Below are 20,921 nucleotides of genomic sequence, written 5' to 3'. Positions count from 1 at the left end.
GCAGCCACAATCCGGTGACTAAGACAATCAGCGTCTGACACTGCGACGACCACCAGCAGAGGAGACCGGTGGTGGCGGTGGGTCGTACAACGGTCCTCTATGGTTCTGGCCAGGCCGGAAGTCTTGCGAGCTAGCTCCTCTTACACCACGTATTTGGGATAAGGCATGCTCCTGATGCAATCTGGACGGCACGTTGTTGTGCTGACTGGGAGGGAGAGAGACTCGTGCAGTCGGTCGAGGTCGAGAGGGTGCGTACACTGGCTGAGGCGAAGGCAACCTATCCGGGCGTCGGAAAAGACCATGTGAGTTGCGTGGCGTTTGTAGAATCGATTCGCCGCGCCATGCTGAGCCACGAGACGCTGCCCGAACCTGCGTCTGGTTGTGGTGGGGCTCGATGTTATTAGAGTAGTGTTCATGTTTGAAGGTAGTGAAGTCGGGAGGCTGTGCTTGGCGATTGAATGGACTGGCAGTATTGTGTCCTGCTGCAGCATGGTTAAGAAAGCCTGCAGTCTGGCGCTCAAAGGTCCTCTGGCTCGATGGCGCATTTATATAATCCACAGGTGCTTGATCAGCGTTGGCCTGGCTTGAGGCCCTTCGCGCAAAGAATGGACTGCTGACAGACTTGAATGGTGCAGGCTTCGTACCGTATCTCTGAGGTGACGGTGTCATCTGCATTGGATCGTGATGGCCACTGTTGTTCATCCAAGTGGGGCCTTGACGCGCGGAAGCAGGTGGCCTCGCGATAGGTCCCTGTTGGAAACGAAGTTGTTGAGAGAGTGTACCATAGTCTGCTTCGTACTCTGTGATTTGTGGTCTGATATGCTGTCGACCAATTTGATCCGCAAATTGTGGTCGAGAGTTATGCTCCTGGGAGAGAGCAGCTGGCCATAGTTGACGTTGACCAGTCCGGCTGCCGGACGGACTCGCAACTGGTATCTTATCACTCACACGCCACTGCTGGCTGCCGTCTCCAGACTGATGGTCAGGTGGTTGGAATGACATCGCAGCAGGCGCGTCTCGAACTTCCTGCGCACCATGACCGGCAGCCGTGTTTTCCTCGTATACTTGGGTTGCCCGGGTTGGCACACTGAATTGCATGCGGTCATACTGATGTACATCTGTACCATGCGGGTTTTGTTCAGACTGTGGGACAGCACGACTCATCGCAGGTGGCGGCATCACATCTCTGCTGTCAGCCCAGCCGCTCTGACCAAAAGGAGCAGGCTTTATCCGACGCTCGAAAGGCCGGTCCATTGGCTTCCGCTTGTGCGATGACGATGAGTGGTCCAATTCAGCTATAGCTAAAGGAGTCAGCATCGAGCAGATAAAGCTGTCTCATCACGTACCCGTCGTCGAAGAGCTGTTGAACTCAATGGCTTGGGGCCTGGTAGCGGTCTCGGCAGCGTGCTGGGCTTCTGATCCATCGTTCTGAGCATTACCGTTGAAGGCATAGCTCTTTCCAGGTGCATTGTAGCCGAGGCGTTTAAGCTGCAGGCGTAAATCGGCCATATCACTATCGACAATTAGATCGGCTAGTAGCAGCGCACGGTGAGTCATGCATACTTCGCCATGTCGTGCACGATATTCAGGTAATGATTGATCGCCGGCTTTCTGGCCTCCCACTTCTGCAACTGAACTTTTACAAGCTCGAGAGCTGCAAGTCGAGATTTCAGTGTACCGAGTTGTTCTTGCAGCTGCTTACGCTCCAGGTGCTCGTGTGAGTAAGCATAACGCATGGATTGCTGCTGGGCTTTAGTTCGCTTCCAATGGTAGGCGACACGCTGAGCATATCTCGCTATGCTCATGTATTGGAACTATGACTGATTAGCAGGGTGCCTCAATATGCAATTTGCGGCACGTACGCGCACGGCTTCCATGCCCGGGATAGTACCATCGAACTCAATTGCAGGGCACTCGATCCAGTTCGTCGGTATCTCCCTGTCAATCTGTCCAGGCTGCAGGCCTCGAACACCATACAACCCTCTTGGAGTGTAGTCACCCCTCTCCGAGCATTGCGGGCAAGGAGCTTGTGGTCGCTGGCCGTCAGCATGAAAGGGTGCAGCTGTGCATATTAGCTTGCGCTGCATTTGAAGAACCTTGCCCCTCCTTACCACCACCCAATAGGTGCTTGCCACAAAATACATGCGAGCAATCTGCAATCCACATTTTTGTGACTATGCCCTCATCGTCGCCGGACCCGCTGTGGAAGCCTTTGTTGCTCTCTGTCGTGGCGTACACTTCAGGTATAGTGGCTTGACAAGTGCCACAGCTGAATATCAGTAGCTCGAGTGGTACATCTACGTTCGCTTCCGTGTCACTCGACGCATGTATCGAAGCCATTGTGCCGGCGGAGGTATCGAGTAGGTCGCGATATCATTGTTTGAGGTTAGATGTTCATGAAGTGAAGTCTAGGTCTCGACCCGCGCAAGACAAGTGTGGCAAGTGCGATGCTGCGTGTCTTGCCCGCACTTCACCTCATCTCGTCTCATCCCCTGCGACTAGAAGGAGAGCGGCAACATAGATCCAAAAGGAGTGGTAAGGAACATAGCGCTCTCTGGCTTTCTCTGAATTGGAGGACTGAAGAACATCTGTACATCAGCTAAAAAGTTACATTTCTGGAGACTACTCGAATGTCCGGCATGGGTAGCTACACGACTGTCAGCAAATCCTCCAGCATCCTCGAACGAAAGATATACGTACTTCGACCCGTATGACTGGTCTTTGAGCATCTCGTATCGTTTGCCTTTGGGGTGTCGGGAGGCAGGTAGTGGTGGGAGGCCATTGGGACCCATCAAAGCCTTGAACGCGCTCTTGTCCTTCTCGAAGTACTGGCTGAGTCCTTTCTCGCCCTCCTCTTTGACCGATACAAGCTGCTTAGCACCGGCGTCCCCTATTTGCAAAACGTCCTCCTTGGGTGCTGCGGCAGAGCCGACTGTCAACAGTCCGACAACATCCGGCTGCCTGACGACAGACATTTGTGGGTACTGTCTTCGTACATCGCGCTTCCAGTATGGGTTCTCGGCAAGATCTGCGGCGGGTACAGTGACTGCATCGCTGTAGAGTGAAGGGTCGTTACCGCCGGGTGTAGGGTTGCGGAATTGTGGGTTCATGGGGACACCGCTCGAGCGACTGGAGTCGACGGCCAGGAAGTCATTGACCCTTTTCCAGAAGCCGGTAGGTTGTACAGTGTATTTCTGGCAAATCATTAGTCTTGGCTGTCGAGCATGCTACTGAGGCATGACCACGTACCAGATATGTCTTAGCCTGCGAGTCACGCCCCAGCCTGGAGACGGCACTCTTCGCAGAATTACCTGCAACTGCCATGTCGACCTTGGTGTTGTGCTTGTTGCTCTACCTTGGGCTGTAAGGTCAATCGCACGCAGCACGACTTGACCGAGTGCACGCTGGAGCTCCGGGTGTTCTTCGGCAGATCGTGAAGCACGAGCCCTCTGAGCAGCTCCGCGTTTCACTTTCACTAAAGTACCTTCATGCCACTTCCACGAACCAGGACCACATCTTGTACAGAGCGCTTGCGACCAGGACATCGCCTCGTCGTGATAGCATGCCTTCACGCGATCCACTTCCGCCGCATGACTTAGGATTAGCTTGCTACGAACGGTACGGATTTGTGACGCGACTGAGCACGCGAGAACATTCATCATCTGCAAGATAGCTAGGACCAGCGTGCCCGTACCTCTACGATCATGCCGGCGACACGTCCTCGAGCTTCCTTCGAACCAATATCGCCTCATTTCGATCTGAAGAAGCTCGTCGAGTCGACACCCAACTTCAGCTTCGTTGATCGCATCAGCTGTCACATGATCGATCAGCAAGGCCTGGCAGCCTTTGAGAAGCTTGTACTGCTGCACGTCATTGCAGGTGGAAAGCCTCTGGTGATTGATGGGTACGAGGACAGGTTGGATCCATGGACATTCTCCCCGAAATGGCTGCGCGACAACTGCGGCGAGAAGGTCGAAGAGGCGAGAGTGCTCACTACCCAAGAGAACCTTCCGCTGACCATGGGCCATTATTTGAAGAACATGGGCAAGCTCACAAATCAGTTTTTTGAGAAGGAAGGCGCATATCGCGAGAAGAATCGCCAGAGGGTGTATCTGAAGGACATCGACGTCCCTGGTGTGTGGGAGGACAAATTGAAGGAGCAGATACCAAGTGCACTATTTTACCTGAATGAGAGCACCGGCGAGATTGGCGGACCGGGTGCTGTTTCCGATCCAGCAGGTGCAGCTTCAGGTCGACGAAATGACAAAGGCGCGGCACGAGCTGGCGATCTGATGAGCTCATTGCCTCCGGACATGCGTGCGGAGAATCTGATGTGCTACATCGGCCATGAGGGTACCTACACGCCGGCGCATCGTGAGATGTGTGCTTCCTTGGGACACAACATCATGGTTGAAGCTTCTGGTATGGTCTCGGACGATGCCGAGGAAGAGAAACCAGGATCTTCGATCTGGTTTATGACTGAGACAAAAGATCGTCACGTCGTCTCGGAATACTGGCTTAGTGTCCTTGGTCATGATATCGAGGTTGAGAAGCATTTCGCACAAGTGGTAGCTTGGAAGAAAGCGCCTTTCAATGTCTACGTCGTTGAACAGAAACCTGGCGACTTCATTCTGATTCCACCGTTGGCACCACATCAAGTCTGGAATCGTGGTACTCGCACAATGAAGGTAGCGTGGAACCGTACGACCGTCGAAACGCTCGAAATGGCACTGAATGAAGCTATTCCGCGGAGTCGCATTGTTTGTCGAGATGAGCAGTACAAGAACAAAGCCATAGTCTACTACACGATGCAGAAGTACAGCGGTCTCCTGTCGATGGTTCAGCAGCAAGCGATGCGCCTGCCGCAAGACGCCGCTCAACAGCTGCTCTACACTGGCAAGATCAAGCAGCTGCAGAAGGATTTTAGAAAGCTGTTTGGCCTGTATAAGCAGGTCCTGCTCTCCGAAATATTCAGTCCGGAAGATCGAGACGCTCCGCGAAACATGGAGTATTTACCCTTTGACAGCAATGTTACGTGTGCTTATTGCCGTGGCAATATGTTTAACAGATTCTTGACCTGTTCGAGCTGCAAGGACCTGCTTGGCCATAACGGAGACAGCGCTGAAGGCGACCCTTATGACGTCTGCCTGGACTGCTACGCCATGGGCCGCTCATGCGGCTGCTTAAGTGGCCATAAGTGGGTTGAGCAGTTCCGCTGGAAGGAGCTCCAGACTAAGTACGAAACATGGCGAAGGCTGATCATTGCGCTTGATGGTGGGCAGATCACAGCAAAGACGCCACTTTCACTGGTCGAAGAGCGCAAACGCCTCGCAAAGAAGACACTCGCTGAGGTCTGCAAAGATCAGCTGAAGCGTCGTCCTTGGAAAGACGTGCATAAGCCGGTCGGTGCGCCAAAGGAGGATGGAGAAGACAAGGAGGAGATCGAGGTTGACGACAATGGCAACGTTAAGAAGATTTCGAAGAAGAAGTCAAAGACTTGGCTCAAGAATAACACAGCCTGTCACGTCTGCTGTCATCGTCATCCAAACTGGAAGATGGCTTTTTGCACGACCTGTGACCGTGCGTGGTGTTATGGTAGTTTGTTCAGAGGTTGGGACAAGATGCCTATGCAAGTTATGGAGGATGCAGATTGGCGTTGCCCCCATTGTATCGGTATCTGTTTCGCTGGCGCTTGCAGACGCGAGGGCAAGATGCAGCCTTATGAGCCGAAAGGCACACTTTTAGGTCACGATACACGCAAGGTCGCGGATGCACGAAGCGTGGAAGCACTTGTCGATTTCAGCGTCAGCAACCTCAATTGGCTGAAGGATGATGCCGTTGTTGACCGTACGGAGTCTAGTCGTGTCAAGCGCGCAAAGGCGGAAGCTCAACGCGCGAAGGACGTCGACCCATCGCTGGATGACGATGATGCCGTCGACCAGATGCAAGTGGACTACGAATACTCACCAGAACACGGTACACCGATTGATCCAGCGTTGGACGATGGCGAGAACAGACGTCAAGACGGCGAGGATGAAGATGCATACCTCATGCGCCGCCTACAAGAAGCGAATTCCACACTCCCACCACCAGATGCTATGGTGGCTGGTGCGCCAGCGAACAGTGGCACAGACGGCTATGCCCCTGTCGCGCCACCCGCCAACATGTATCCCGTCCCCGGTCATGACAATTCTTACGCGTACCCAAATTATGCGAGGGCGAGTAGTGTTGACCCGATCGAGGATGACAGTGTCGGTGGAGTGCGCCCTTTCAAGAAGCGCGGACGAATGGACGATGACGACCTTGACGATATCACAATGTCGAAGTCAAAGGCCAAGAGACCACGAATGTCTGGCGCAGGGTTTAGGTCGTCAGATCTGGCAGACCCCACAGCTGCATCTAAGGCGAAGACCGAAGCGCAGAGGCAATTTGAACAGGAAAAGGAACGTAAAGCCCTCGACAAAGCCAAGACCGACGGTCGCTTCATTATGCTGCAGGCTAAGCTTCGCGGCAAGAAGCGTCTAGTCACACTCGGTGTTCCAGGTGCACGGCTTGCGCAGGTGCTGGCTCAGCAAGCGGCAAAGGCTGCTCTGAACGCAGGCGAGGATGCGGACGCTGAGCATGAGGTCGAAGAGGGAGCTGTATATGTCGATCGGGAACATGACCACCGCGCTGCCATGCTGCTGAAAAGTGACATCGCACCCAAGAAGATCGTGGACCCGAAGGCGTACTACAAGAATCGTGAGGACAAAGGCCTGGTTGTCACTGGCAACACCAAGAAAGCGCTTATTCCTGTCGAGAAGGACGATAGCTATGGCTATGTGCCTCGCGACCGACTACAAGGCGGCAAAAGAGTGGCAGTGCCACAGGGTAAGCGCAAGCCAAGGCAGAGTGATAGGGTGTATGAAGAAGTCGACATTGGCTCAGACGAGGAGGCGGATGGCGGGAGCCCCGTCGTTGTGGCCCAGCCAGCTTCAGTACGTGATAGACGGAATCTGCCAGGATACCTGCGGGACCGTCATGCCGGTGACGAGGCCATGCCGGACGAATTGCCCAGTAGTCCCAAGGATAGCACTGTGCACAACAACAAGAAGTCCAAGGCCACAGCTTTCCTGGAGAATGAGGACGACGAAGCGATTGCAGCGAATCGTGCTCCCATACCAACCTCGGCGCGCCAAAGTGGTCGTACGGCAGGTAAAAGACCAAGCATGAGACCTGTAGTCGCGAGTCATGCCGTCGATGCAGATGATGAGATGAATGAGATGATCGATGCTGCCGCTAGTGGAGACTTCCTCGACGTGGACAAAGCAGTGCGGGCAGCCGGTGCCTCTGGATCATCCACAGAGCATCAGGCGATAGATGACGATACCAGCAACAGAAAGCCACGGGGCAGGCCGCCCAAAACAAAATCGTCCGAGGTCAGCCTGGCGCAACGTGAGACGGAGAAACATAACCGTCTCGCAAAGCTCCAGGCTCTCGAGATGGTTTCAATGGAAGTTGAGGATGCAGCGGTTGTGCGGGGTGGAAGCAGGAACCAGAGCAACGTTCTTGGCAGAGCCGGCGCATCGACCATAAGCATGGCCGAGGTCATTTCTTTCGATGGAGAGGAGAGTGACGACGATGGTGTTGATAGCGTACCTGCACGTCGCGGCACCGCCATGCAGGTCTAGTGCAGCGCGACTCTAGCAAGATCAAGCCGCATGTATGCCGCGCCAAAGCAACCCCATGTGGCGCAGGCGTAAACCTTGAACCTTCGGATCCAGCCCCGACGCGGGACTCGTACCACGACTCCATGATGGGCGTGCTAGACGAGAAAAGTGATCTTTACCATATTGGACTGCCCCAGGTAGAGTTTGGCACAAAGCTGCTGGTCAAGATTGTGTGGAGGCCTACATGAGCACGTGGTTTTGGGGATCGGTGCGGCCGCTACGACAGCATGTATGCTGTCCATGACGGCGAAACTCTAGCAGTGGAAAGATCAGCTTACACGGCGACGAGAGGGGGGTTGCTACAGCAGACTCGTAGGTAGTAAAGCTTGCTAGACCGAACGATCCCCATGCACCGTCGATAGCTGTACAATAGTGCACTTGCTACATCTGTCGGCTCTCATAACTACCATTGGATACGTCTGACCGCTTGCGTAGTGTTTGAAACCTATTCGGAAATCAAGGCCTACGTAATCCCGCAGTTGGTATGTCGAGGGTCAGCGAAGTAAGTGCAGCCGTAATAGGCTCTTGGCTCTACTAATTGCTGTGCCTGCGGCTACCTCTCGTGCCCCTACCAATACACCACCCTACGTTCCTCGCCAGGCCAAGCGCGCTACGCAGCAGGTTAACGCCATCAGGACTGCAAAAGTACATCCGTCAACTTAGCTGACGCAGTAGCCAAAAGCGTGACAGGACAAGTCCATGTCACCCACAGCAAAGGCGGGAGACGAAGTACAGCGGACGTTTGTCCGGATCGGAGCAGCCTACAGGTGCAAGCTCCATAGTATAGGCATAAAGCAAATAGATCAACGCAGACGCCCCAAAACTCTACAATCGTCCTGTGACGCTGATCTCCAGCACAAAAAGAGCACGAACTTTGTAGATCTTGGCGGCGCACCTCTCGGTAGCGACCAACCGTGACAGGGCTGTAGAATTATGGCGTAGCGCAAACTCTCCGAGTCAACTTTGACAACAGAAATTGGTCGCTGCTCTGGCATTTCTGGGCATCGATGATGTCTGATTTGATGTGCAGTATTGCGGTGCTCGGTCGTCGGGGCGGTGGTTCAATACATATCCGATCGAGCACTGGAGTCCACATGAGACGGATTGGACGGGACAGTTGGCGGTGAGGCAGATACTCGGCAGGCAAACGCCACTATGCTCCACTACTTTTGACAAATGAGATGTGTGAAATAGCAGGCTAGATGGAGTGATTACTTTGCTGCAACGGAAGTGTGCGGCGTATATTGACAGTGTTGAAGCGCCCAGCTGTTGTTCTCTCTATGACTCGGCGTTGGAAAGTATTCCAGTTCTACCGATGTTGAAGGGAAGTCGGGACGACACATCTTTGCCAATCTGGTCTGCTAAACCGCTTGACGACGTCTCAGAGTGTGCCAATGACCACCGCCGACTGATTGACTGAGCAACAGACCTTGGCCACTCCCGCCCCATCCATGGGAATGTTCAATTGGACGATCCACCAGTGTCTCCTCGTCGACCGTGACCGACCCGTTGACTGCCGCAACCTGCCTTTGGAATAGTTCTTGGCTGCCAGCGACTGTTGGGAAGCCGTACGGACCCGATTGTCCAGTCACATGGATGCCTGAGAAAGTCATTTCCTGCTCAGTCGAGCCGAATGAGAATGATGCCAAGGAGGTCGTGTTCTCGAAAAAGCTCGCTGTCCCGTTTTGCGTGGTCGAGAGTGATGTCCCCTGGAAGGAAGGATAGTTTGGATGTACCTCCTGAGCAGCGACGAACGACTCCAGACCTGTTGGGAAGACCGGTTGACCAAGTGTCTGTACGTCCTTGGCCCTATTGACCGTGGCAACGTACGATATGTTTGCCCCGTCTGTGGCATATGTCGACAAGGCGGACAGTGGGTAACTGATATGTCGTGCATAGCCACTTGAAGAGACATCATAGCCAGTCGTCTGCTGCGTGTTCAGTTCAACATTGCTCTGGTTCGTGTAGTTGCCGGTGTTTGTGAAAGATCGAGTCTGGCGCCATGTAGCGGTGTCAATACCGTGGGACAGAGCCAAAGTCGACTGGAAGGAGAGACTGCGCTGTACGCCAACGCTATAGTACAGTGTCTCGTTCGTACCATTCGTGCCGGTACCAATGGAAGAAGACACCTGGATGTTTGGGGAAGGTGTGACAGCATATGGGCCTTGTCCCGTAGTGACATGGCCAGGAGCATCGAGCCACAGGAAGGCCTTGCCAGTGACCAGCCAGTAGTTATCAGTGGTCTCTGACAGAGTCGCAGTTCCATTGCCGTTGTCATTGAGACCACTAATACGGATTGTGAAATTGTGCGCTTTGCCATCACATAGAACTGGGAGCCATGGTGTGATATCGATCTCGTCTTCCTTCAGATCAAAGGCATCGATCCCAACAATTGGCCGCCATAGTCCGGGCACGATGCCACCAGTGAAGATGATTGGGAATGGCCAAGCAACACCAGCTATCTTACCATCAATGAAGAGCTGGACCTCTCTGAAAGGAGAATATCCATAGAGTGTTCCGGCAGTCGGGAATGTGTTGACCTCTGATTGTAAGACATTACTCCACCAAAACTCTTCCTCAGACTGTCCTGTCGCAGCGATCGTGAAGACTGCCTTTCGCACGTTGCGCGGCAGTATGAGCAGGCTCGACGCCGTATCAGATGGTACGGTAAAAACACTTGCGCCATTTGAAGAGGATCGGCGGGATGATACAGGGAGTATCAGATCTGCTCGCGCAAGTGAATCTTGGGCGTCGAAGTAGGATGCAGTAATGGTTACGTTGAGTGCTGCGGTATAGATGTCATTGACGATATTTCCCAGGTCGAAGATGATCTTCTGGTCTTGCTTGAACAGCGAGACGTAGCTCGTCATATCCTTTTGAAAGTAATTTAGTAAGGTTGTCCTTTGCATGCCGCGGAGAACGAGCCTACCTTCAGATAAGTCCATTCAATGCCATTTGCCGTAGGCTCCGCCGTGCTTGTGCGGAAGACCTCGATATCGCCAAGGTAGACAATGCCCAGCCTGTCAAATTGCCGTCCAGCTGTTACGACAGTCAAATTCCATGTCACCCTATTGAATGCGCAGGATGGTGGCGCGTAAGCACCAACGAATGGTGCTCCATACGAGTTTGCGAACGAGTATTGGACTAGTTTCTCTTGACAGCTTGGTCGGCGGTTGTCGATGATATCGACAGTCGCGTTCGACGAGCCATCGGTGATCTCGAGAGTGCCGTCAGGGACGACAGTCAAGACTGGAGGGTAGACCTGGAAGACTTCCAGCAGTGTGGACGTGGCCTGGCGAGCGTAACTGCGAAGTGATGCTGATATCAATGGCGATGCAAGAGCAGGCGATACCAGACTACCAGCCAGGCACAACACTGAGAGCAAAGCAATCAATGCTGACAAAGTCTTCCTCGTTCGGCCCACAGAGCCGATCCAGTCCTCAAAGGCAGACGCCCGCGGCTTGGCAAGCGTCCGGACAACGCCGTCAGCGTGGGCGAGCACGGCAACTTCTTCGCTTAGACCGCCAGTAGCAAGACCGCGGTACCCCATGGAGTCAGATGTGATTCGCTCGGTCGTGATCCGAGTTTTGCTCGGTGCAAGTGCCCTGCTGATACATTAGCCCGAAAGGATAACTCTGGTTCGGCAGCCTTGCCATGCGCCGCATAGTCACATCCTCTGATGCTACATTGTCTTGACGCACTAATGTCTCGAGGTACCTCATACGTACCGACAGATGTCAAGGTAGGCTATTAGCCTTGCTGAGCGTGATGCCAGTAGCGAGCGATAGCCTGTTCAGCTTCTTGCAAGCCGTTGAAGCGCTGAATGTAGAAGTTGAAGACGGCGAACTCGTCCTTGCTGAGGAGGTAGGAGTCTGGATGCTGCTGTATGCGACCCCAGATGTCGTTGAGTGCGCTTTCCAGATACTCTCGAACACTCGGATCAAGGTCGCCTTCGGTGTTGCGGGCGATGTCGAGGGCGCGCTGGTAGTTCAGAGCACCTACACCGTCAACGTTTGTCGTCTGATTGCCACCCATGTTGCCGACGCTGTATGATTTGGAGGAGATGGAACCTGTGAAAGAAGGCGGACTCGGATATGCCATGGACGGCTCGGACAGCACCATTTCTATATGCATGATGTGATGTTCTGAATGTGGATACCGGCAGAAGGACAGGATGCCGGGCTGAAAAGGAATACAAATATCGGGCTCCGTGCAGGTGGTCCAACAATTTGTCCCACGCTTCGTATGATGAATTTGCTCGACTTACCCTTGGCGCGTGCAGCTTATATGTTCGCGGTGAACGAATAAGCTTCTGACTTTCGTCTGACTGCCTCACGATCGTCAGGCTCGCCTGTATGCGCAGAGCTTGGTGGAAGCACCGATGCTGTTTTAGTGGTACCCGGCCGAGAGCTTCGTCTGCCGTTTGGTACAAAGCCAATAACCAGTGGATCTTGCGAGGATATGGCGTACGCCGGGCTGCTGGAAACCCACTGCTAGAAGATGATGGGTTCCGAGATGAACCCTAATGTGTGACGAGATGGATGATGAAGGGGGGGATTACACCGGATGGTCGCCATCTTGGATTTTGTCCTCTTCCTGCTCGCCCATCGTGCTGCTGCCGCTGCGTAACAACGACTTTCCTCTTCGGTCTTGGCTATCTCGCATGTACTTCTCCGCTATCTGGAGAACAGTGATTCGCTACGCCGCATGCAGGTTCTCGCGCGGTAGCGGATGAGAGTGGGTGGATTCTGCAAAATGCCAAGTGGGAACTGCAAATACAGGGGTACGTTAGAGTTTCTCCCGTGTGTGGCAGTAGCTTGCTGTGTTCTTCTACCAGACCAGATGCGCACGAATCGGCCTCACAGAACACTAAAACCATCACGCTATGATCGAACAGCCTGAAATCCTTCGCGAAGATTTCGGGGAGTAGTCGTCACGCTTCTGGCGTGGACCGTGAAGACCGAGACGCTATCCGAGGTGAACCAATCACAGGCTGGCGACGGAGAAATACACAAGCAGCAGATGACCATGAGCGTTCATCTCACATGTTCCCATATCGGGCAATCGCGTCGAAGGTCTATTCGTCGTATCTGCGATAATCTCTGGGCACAGATGACGACTCATGAATAGACTTCAACAGCCACGATACGTAGCACACGTGCGCTGGTGGAGCTTTGCAAGCTCTATCCAAGACTATGGTTCATGTCAGCTCTACGGCAGCATGTGCCGTGCACTTCATCCAAGGTAGCGCAGTACCAATAGGATGAATTGCAAAAAGCCGCCAATACGCTTGCCGTGATCCTGATGGTCACGTCACCTTGGAAATACGCGGCAGAGACTCTTGGTAGGAATGAGGGCGTCTACCGCGCTTCTGCACGTCGCCTTTGTGGTAACGAAGGTTGCTCGGTGCAATTAAGGTGGGTTGCGGGAATACTCGGGCTATTAGATCAACAAGCACTCCGTCCACACTATCATGGGATCCTCGCGTGTCCCATATTAGATGCGGGGCTTTCCATCGCCGTCCTGACTCGTGCGTATCAAATCGCTTGGTCAGCGATGGCGCGCGCCAATGTTGTGGCAAGATGAAGGTTAATTTGCGGGCGCTTAGCATGAGCGTCAACATTGCCCTTGTGCTACTGGTCGTCCGAACCATCTCCAGTGACACTCTCTGAGTTGGTAGGCAACTTCGTCGCCTCCGAGCCAATTGTTCGTTATTGTCGTTCGAACAGACGACCTGATGGAATTGTCACGTCGAGATGTAGCTGCCGCCACTTTCGCCATGCCTCGGAAATCTTCGGAATACGCTCTGGTTCCGGATGAAACTTTCGTCTCCGCCGTTCCTGATAGGGAGTGTGAGGATAAATTCGAGGTATGATCGGCACGTGACGTGCATTCGCAAGAGTCTTCAGGAAACCTGGGAGGCGTACACTCGATGAGTCCTCCTCCGAGTGCTACTACCTGCACTTGGACTTGAACATCTGCCATACGTTAACATGCCCGAAGCAAGCCGGATCGACTCACGTCCCGGGCCGCCTGCCGAGACCCGAAGCATCCACGGCAACAGTCAGCATTTCGTCTGGTATACAGGAGTGTAGAAGCAAGTATCTCATCATCAGCGTGAACACACGACACCTATTCTTGTACCTGAAATAATTGCGGACATGCTAGCAGTATCACGGCGGTTACCTCTTCTCACATCAGCAGCAGGAAAGGACGCGCTGTTGAGGCTTCTCACTCAGTCTAGCAATCTGCAAAGCGTGCGCCTACCTATAAGAACCTTTGCATCAGCCCGAACATATCTCCAACCTACAAGACAACAATCCGGTCATCTAGGAAGCTCACATTCATGGCGCTCATCCAGCGTCCGACGCCTTCGTAGCATTCGCAACAACAGCACCAAATCCACAGAGACAACACAGCAAAGCACCACCCAAACATCACCTCCCAAAAAGGAGAGCAAGCTTAAGGAGCTGTTCCGAAGATATGGATGGGCTGCGACAGGCGTCTATCTGTCCCTGTCAGCGCTGGACTTCCCATTCTGTTTCTTGGCCGTGCGATGGCTAGGCACGGAGCGTATAGCGGCGGCGGAGGAATGGGTGGTCGATAGCTTCTGGACGGGTATGGAGAAGGTCGCACCTGGGTCGCGGGAGAGCTATGGGAGGTGGCGAGCCGGTCTGAGTGAGCAGTGGGCACAATTCAGAGGGTTGGATAAGGTGAAGGTGCCTGCGGAAGGACCAGTGGAGAATGCGGCGGAAGTCGCGCAGGATGTGGCGCATCATCATGGAGCCAGTATGTGTGATCATCATTCTTGTGCGGAATCACAGGCACTAATTTATATACAGGTATTTGGACACAACTGGTCCTGGCCTATGCTCTGCACAAATCACTCCTGGTCTTTCGCGTACCGCTCACAATCAGCATCACACCTGGCATCGTCAAGTACCTGAGAAAGCGAGGCTGGGTTATTGGCAAACCAAAGACTCCACCGAGCCCCCCTCCAGCGAACCCGCCAGCTTGAAAGGGACGGAAATTTAGCATACTGTATGAAGCACGACAGATTGTTGGCCATGTCAGCAGGCCACGACGTAAACATAGACTCGGCTCGACCTTTTGTAATTTTACATCCCTTCGGTAGTGTACGATATTTGGGACCTCTGTCCCTATAGCAGGAACCTCGAGCATATTGTGTATACGTATCTACTCTCTGCCGACAATGTATTGCAACGAGCTAGGACTGCTCCAGTGCCATGCTACAACCTTTTTCTCATGTTATTGGCACTGCTCTCTCCGCAGCTTTGATCATCTTCCTGTTCGTGTTCCCGTACAGACCGGAGTAGTCCATAAGGTAGTCAAGAAGTAGACCTGCACTAATCACGCCTCCTGTGAGCCATGCGCCTCGACGGAACCACGAAGCACAATCCTCCACATCGTCGAGTTTCACCTGACGTATCATGTAATCAAGGGTTGCTGCTGCACCACCGCAAGATAGAAAGTAGTATGCTACGCCCGCCTGTGCGAAGTAGCCAGCTCCAACCAGGAGCCCAACTTGTACCGCCGAAACAGCCATGAGGAATTGCTTAGCATTCGCCTCATGCGTGCGAGCGATCGATAAGATCCCCACCTTTGCATCATCCCGGATATCCTGGTACGCATAGATCATATCGTAGATCAAAGTCCAGGCTATACAGCTCCCGTACAAACAGGCTGCAGATGCTAGCGCTCCAGTGTTGGAGAGAATATCTGTGCCTAGAGCCGGGAAGCCCATGAAGGCGCCCCAAGAGAAAGTCAGACCGAGGACGAATTGTGGATATTGGGTGATACGCTTGGCCAGAGGGTACAGAGTTACGAGTATTAGTGATGGTGTGGCGTAGAAGAAGCACTGCCATGGGAACTGTAGCAGTATTGCAAGACCGCTGAAGAGTTGCAGGCCGAGGAACGGGATGGCGCGTTGGACTGATATGGCACCTCGAGCGATGGGTCGGAGACGTGTGCGTGCTACGTGAGGATCTAGGTTGCGGTCCCAGAGGTCGTTGATGGTGCAGCCTGCTCCTCGCATGATCAGGGCGCCAGCGAAGAAGAGAGCGCTGGTCCCAAGGACGGTGAGAGGTGTGGCGGTTGGAGACAGCGGTGCGGCCAGCAGCGTGCTGAAGAGACAGGGTAGGTAGAGGTAGTATGTTCCTGCTGGCTTGTCTAGGCGTATGAGCTCGGCGTACGGTACGACCGATGCTGGCAGACGCGAGAGGAGACCTGTTGTAGGTGGGGTGTAGATAGCAGGAGGTTCATTATGCTGACTTGCTGAAGCCGAGTGGACTTTAGGTTGAGTCTCAGTAGTTGTCCATCTTCTTTGCGTGCCTGCTATGCACTCCTCTCGTTTCGTGACTGGCCTAGCTGACGCGACTGGAATCGTTGATGCCGCCCATCTTCTCCTTGTCGCAGCCTGTAGTTGTATCGACGTGCGGGCGAATGCTGATTGGCGTGGGAGGAGTGCTGTGAGTCGAAAAGGGGAGCAGCTTGCCATTGTGTGGGATGGTGAAGGAGAAGATTGGACCCATACCCTACCTTAATTCATGGTCCAGTGCCGTGGGTATCTCTTTGGCTTACCACAGGTGCTACGGAATTATTGCTGGGTCGAGCAGATGATGTTAAAGAGAGATGTCCAGCATGATGGAGTAGCCTTTCGGGTTGCATGAGCCTCTTTCCAGCCGATCATCAACCAGCACGGATACGGTACAGCTTCGAAAGCGCATGCAACGACACTCTGCATCAACTGCTGGGATTCAAGACAAGTACTCAGAGACAGCGGGCTATCTTCCACAGGCTTATCAAATCGATCGAAAGGACGATGTCTGCAGACACATGGTCTCAGTAATGAGCGAAGAGCAGACCATGGCCTCGACATTGAATTCAAACACTTATCGATCTCTCGTCCCAATGCTCGCATCAGCACTGAAAGACTTCCAATCTTCAGGATCCAGGTTCCGAGTTCTGAAGACAGTGAACACATCAGACCTTCAACCTCGAGATCCGGTCAAGCTCTCGCCCGATGAGTCTCCCAAGACTCTCTTCATACTGGACTCGTCCTTCAATCCACCTTCAATAGCCCATCAGACTCTGGCCTCGTCTGCCCTCCACAAATCCTCAAGCGATGCGCATCCAAAACCACATCGGCTACTGCTACTATTCGCCACCATGAATGCCGAGAAGGCCCCCTCAGCGGCCTCGTTCGAGCAACGACTAACACTCATGACACTCTTCGCCACGGACCTCCTCTCCTCCCTCAAAGAGTCATCAGACCACTCGGCCTCAGCAGTAGACATTGGCGTCACATCCCTTCCATACTACACCGACAAATCCGCCGCGATAGACACCGAAGGGATGCGAGACTTCTACCCCAGCAAACCAGCTCATGTGCATCTGGTGGGCTACGACACAATCACACGCTTCTTCGCACCCAAGTACTATCCCAAATTCAACCCACCACTATCGGCGCTAGATCCGTACTTCAACGCTGGCCATTGCCTTCGGGTAACGCTACGGCCAGATGATGAGTACGGCTCCGTCGATGACCAAAAGGCCTTCATTCAACGGATCGAGACCGGAGAAATGGAGAAAGAAGGCGCCAAGAAAGAATGGTCAAAGCAGATCGAAGTCGTGCCTCCCAATCCCAGAGCAGGCGTAAGCAGTACCAGAGTACGCAAAGCCGCCAAAGCAGGACGCTGGGAAGAAGTGCAAGACCTTTGTACCGCAGGCGTAGCAGCCTATGTAGAATCCGAAAGCCTCTACGAAGGCGATGATCGAGGCGCGAAGATGGCATGAAAGTAGGAGTAGCGAAGGAATGCCAAGATATAAGTACAAAGTCGAAACTATGTACATCTTTCATAAAATTCTGCTCTAGATCGCTCGGAACTGACGATGCAACTTCCTGCCGCCCTAGTGCTACAATGCGAAGATAAGACAAATACATTATGCTCCTCTACTGCCCAAACGCCAGAGCCCCCTACCATGCCGGTTCCCGCTAGAATCCTGGCTGTCGCAAAGAACAAGCGACCCACGAACGTGCGTATGTCCATCTTTTCATGAGGAAAATGCGATGCCCAACGAAGAAGCACTCGCTCGTCATCTCAGCCGTCACGAGAATCAGAAAACCTCAGATTGAAGTTCCGCTCTTCAGGCCTTGGAAACCATATCCAATTTCGGCCTCAACTGCGCAGCCAAATCTTCCTTCGTCGTCACCATTTCCTTTGGGATCCTGGACACACGATATGCACCCGCACGCACAGCATCCATCTGTCTGGCCGATATTCCAGACCTCGCAGAACGAATGCTGCCGGCGTCACTAGCATTGTCGTTGTGCTGACCTAGGCGACCCGGAGGAGCGAAGTCTAGTGCTGTGAAAGTGCCCGATCGGCGAAGCATGTGGGGTGAAGGCATAACGCTCAACTCGTCGTATGAAGCGACGAGAGGAGTGAAAGCTCGAACGCTGGGGCTGTAAGGACGTGAGAGACCGGTGGGGCTGTCAGGTGCGCTGCCGTTCTGCATCGAGCGGAAAGTAGATGGTGGGGCGAAGTCAATCGGCGTACTGATCACAGAGTCGAAGTCCTTGAGCTTATGCGGGGTCGGAAGGCCCTGCAAAGCGATAGGTGGCGGAGCACGTTTCTTTGGCATCGGTGGTGCACCACCTTGTCGTCCGCGCATTTGACCACGGCCGGCAGATTGCGTGCTGTAGTGTCTGTTGTGCGGCAGTCCGGCAGGAGAGGCACCGCGTGACTGGGCGCCTCGGGGAGGTGGTGTCATTGCTCGGCGGCCCATGGGCTGGGCATACGGTTGGCGGGGCATGGCGAAGCCGCCCGTGTCGGGGTCGTATATGGTTGCATCGAAGTAGCCTGGGTCGTAGTCCTCGACGTATTGGCCACGGCTTGGGTTCGGTCGAGAGTCGTCAAAGTATTCCTTGTAAAATGAACGAATCCTATTGGCACGGATTTCAGGGTTGTCCTCAGTTGGCATGTCTGGTGGTAGTGGCCTCAAACCCATGGTGGACAGCCGTTGTGGCTGGACTGGAAATTGCTGAGACGGATTCGGTGTGTCAATGGAGAAGCGGCCGGTAGAGATCATGGATGGGTCGATGTCGTAGACAGAATCTTCCTGGACGTGCACGGCAGGCACAGGGAGCGGAGGCGCCTCTTCGTATGGCATACCAGCGTTCTTAACAGAACCAGCGGACATTGATGATTTCCGTGGAGGACGAGGTGCAGACGTTGATCGGGATCGCGGCTCAACGTTCTCGTCTGCCGATTGAGGAGGTGGCGGAGGCCGTGGTAGAGACTGTTTTCGGGGCGGCGGTGCGCCGTTGTTCGCTGGGAGCATTGGCTGATCTGATCCGATGCTTGTGCGGCGGCTTGCTGGGAGACTTCGACCATTGCTGTGCATTTGTCGTGGAGCCATTTCGTCCAATTGTTTCGAGTTATGCGGAGACATGGAGTCAATACGCTTGGGATCAGAGTGCGAGATCCTTTGGGCATTCGAGACCAGGCCAGCCTTCTCGTTTGCAGACAGTAGTGTAGATGCCGAATATTGCGATGCGCCATCCGGTCGTGGCCGTGACGAGTCAATCGAAGTGCGCATCATTGTGACAGGCCTGTACGGATCGTGCTCGCCGACCATGGACCGCGACATGCTGTGTATCGATTCATGCGAGCCTTGTAGACCTGCTGGCAGAAGGTAGGGGTTGCTCATGTTCATGTCCATGGACAGCCCGCGTGGTCCTCGCCCTGGTCTCACTGGACGCCCGCCCGCATCTGTGACTGTCATCTCCGGCACACTCTTCGACAGCTTGTTCCTATTCGCGCCCATATCCATGCCGAAGTCGAGAGATTTGTGAGCATCATTGGTGTCTTCTATTCGTTGTCGCTTCACCAATCGTCGGTGTAAGAAGAAGCACACGACCAGTGCACACGTGATGGGAATGCTACCAAGATCAGTATGGCTGTTGACAAATATTGAGCATGACGACTTACACGGCACCTAATACTATTGGCAGCGTCTGCGTGCTTCCAGAGTCGGTGGGCTTGGCACATATTGATGAGGTGTTGCCAGGTCCACATGTGCTTGAGGACCCGGAGGCATCGCTCGACTGCGATGCGCGCTGCACCAAAGTCCTTGTCACCAAACGTACTGCACCCTTGCCATTGTCGAAGAGCTGATCCAGGCTCTCATGTTGCTGTCGAGTCAGATCCAGCCCGCTGCCAGGTAAAGATGGAATCCGCATATCCTCTCCTTGTCGATCAAGCACTCCCAGTGATCACGAGACTGTCAACAACACCAGTCCTTCCGTAGTGATGTTGTTGCTACGGTTATCTCTCGAGTCTTCCCAAATGAGTCTCACACATGCGAGTTGGCCGCTGAAAGTGTCTCGGACACAAAGCAGTTCAGGAGTCTGTGGCTGAGTTTCGCGTTCGATCAATGTTTGGCATTCGGCCAGTAGTAATGAGCGTGTATGGTTTTAGATGTTGCCGTAGAGGTGTAGCTAATTGTATTATCGTGTACAATGAATGACTGTGGTCGAATAGCACCAGAAAGGAATGACTGTCGAACGCGAACAAAGAGGATGTTCAGCAGCAAGCGCCGAGAACGAGGTGCGCCTTTGATGCGGGAGAACCACTGAGTTGAGCACCGGCCAGAAAGAGAGTGAGTCCAGGGGGGCAATAATAATGGCGCTAAGACTCCGCACAGCTCGCTAAGCAAAAGACGGGACGGTTGGCGCCGCTTGCAACAGATTCAGCCACTCGATGTCACTGTGAAGATATGAGAGATTGGAGTGAGTCCGCTATCAGTGCCCATCAACAATGCTTGTCTTGCTGAGTACATCTTTATCCTTCGTTACAGTACTTTGTTGCCCTCGCCCACGAGCAGACTTCGTCCCCGTCGAACACAAGCATGCGAGAGCTTCTTATGCAGGAACCCGAGAGAAGATATGCAGGAACGGCGAGCAGCCAATAACATCTGTCACTGACGCCCGTCTCAATTAGTCTTTCGTCCACGGACCACCGGTCCTCTTCTTCTTTCGCATTAGATCCGCAATCGCTTGTACAGCCTTCTACTCGTTCCAGCAAGCAAACAACCACCAACATAGTCTTCCTTAAGTTGCCCCGTCGGAAAATATAGCTGGGATGTTCGGAATCGGGTGGAGCTTTACCCAGTCCAACTTCCTGGTCC

The 20,921-nt window shown here is 53.7% G+C and overlaps 9 protein-coding genes across 9 annotated transcripts; 3 read left to right on the top strand and 6 right to left on the bottom strand.

Annotated features, from left to right (window-relative positions):
* Positions 1-27: 27 nt before the first annotated feature.
* On the bottom strand, positions 28-1,805 carry LTS14_008635 (uncharacterized protein; the record flags this gene model as incomplete). The annotated part of the gene is made up of 3 exons (XM_064841321.1): positions 28-1,295; positions 1,347-1,513; positions 1,564-1,805. The coding sequence occupies 3 exons, from the start codon at positions 1,803-1,805 to the stop codon at positions 28-30; spliced, it is 1,677 nt and encodes a 558-aa protein (XP_064691185.1).
* An 817-nt stretch (positions 1,806-2,622) lies between these two features.
* LTS14_008634 (uncharacterized protein) lies at positions 2,623-3,324 on the bottom strand (the record flags this gene model as incomplete). Its single annotated transcript, XM_064841320.1, has 3 exons — positions 2,623-2,647; positions 2,701-3,194; positions 3,250-3,324. The coding sequence occupies 3 exons, from the start codon at positions 3,322-3,324 to the stop codon at positions 2,623-2,625; spliced, it is 594 nt and encodes a 197-aa protein (XP_064691184.1).
* Positions 3,325-3,704: 380 nt separating this feature from the next.
* Positions 3,705-7,670, top strand: LTS14_008633 (uncharacterized protein; the record flags this gene model as incomplete). The annotated part of the gene is made up of 1 exon (XM_064841319.1): positions 3,705-7,670. The coding sequence occupies one exon, from the start codon at positions 3,705-3,707 to the stop codon at positions 7,668-7,670; it is 3,966 nt and encodes a 1,321-aa protein (XP_064691183.1).
* Positions 7,671-9,070: 1,400 nt separating this feature from the next.
* On the bottom strand, positions 9,071-11,259 carry LTS14_008632 (uncharacterized protein; the record flags this gene model as incomplete). The annotated part of the gene is made up of 2 exons (XM_064841318.1): positions 9,071-10,582; positions 10,639-11,259. 2 exons carry the CDS (start codon positions 11,257-11,259, stop codon positions 9,071-9,073), a joined length of 2,133 nt encoding a protein of 710 aa, XP_064691182.1.
* A 200-nt stretch (positions 11,260-11,459) lies between these two features.
* LTS14_008631 (uncharacterized protein) lies at positions 11,460-11,843 on the bottom strand (the record flags this gene model as incomplete). Its single annotated transcript, XM_064841317.1, has 2 exons — positions 11,460-11,690; positions 11,712-11,843. 2 exons carry the CDS (start codon positions 11,841-11,843, stop codon positions 11,460-11,462), a joined length of 363 nt encoding a protein of 120 aa, XP_064691181.1.
* A 2,027-nt stretch (positions 11,844-13,870) lies between these two features.
* Positions 13,871-14,727, top strand: NAT2 (DUF1279 superfamily; the record flags this gene model as incomplete). The annotated part of the gene is made up of 2 exons (XM_064841316.1): positions 13,871-14,498; positions 14,552-14,727. 2 exons carry the CDS (start codon positions 13,871-13,873, stop codon positions 14,725-14,727), a joined length of 804 nt encoding a protein of 267 aa, XP_064691180.1.
* A 246-nt stretch (positions 14,728-14,973) lies between these two features.
* On the bottom strand, positions 14,974-15,992 carry COQ2 (Para-hydroxybenzoate--polyprenyltransferase, mitochondrial precursor (PHB:polyprenyltransferase); the record flags this gene model as incomplete). The annotated part of the gene is made up of 2 exons (XM_064841315.1): positions 14,974-15,887; positions 15,923-15,992. 2 exons carry the CDS (start codon positions 15,990-15,992, stop codon positions 14,974-14,976), a joined length of 984 nt encoding a protein of 327 aa, XP_064691179.1.
* Positions 15,993-16,595: 603 nt separating this feature from the next.
* Positions 16,596-17,525, top strand: LTS14_008628 (uncharacterized protein; the record flags this gene model as incomplete). Its single annotated transcript, XM_064841314.1, has 1 exon — positions 16,596-17,525. The coding sequence occupies one exon, from the start codon at positions 16,596-16,598 to the stop codon at positions 17,523-17,525; it is 930 nt and encodes a 309-aa protein (XP_064691178.1).
* A 351-nt stretch (positions 17,526-17,876) lies between these two features.
* Positions 17,877-19,974, bottom strand: LTS14_008627 (uncharacterized protein; the record flags this gene model as incomplete). The annotated part of the gene is made up of 2 exons (XM_064841313.1): positions 17,877-19,674; positions 19,724-19,974. The coding sequence occupies 2 exons, from the start codon at positions 19,972-19,974 to the stop codon at positions 17,877-17,879; spliced, it is 2,049 nt and encodes a 682-aa protein (XP_064691177.1).
* Positions 19,975-20,921: the final 947 nt, after the last annotated feature.

Source organism: Recurvomyces mirabilis, assembly GCF_035927965.1.
Source record: "Recurvomyces mirabilis strain CCFEE 5264 chromosome Unknown scaffold_26, whole genome shotgun sequence".
Classification (NCBI taxonomy): domain Eukaryota; kingdom Fungi; phylum Ascomycota; class Dothideomycetes; order Mycosphaerellales; family Teratosphaeriaceae; genus Recurvomyces; species Recurvomyces mirabilis.
This window is presented reverse-complemented; position numbering and strand designations above follow the sequence as displayed.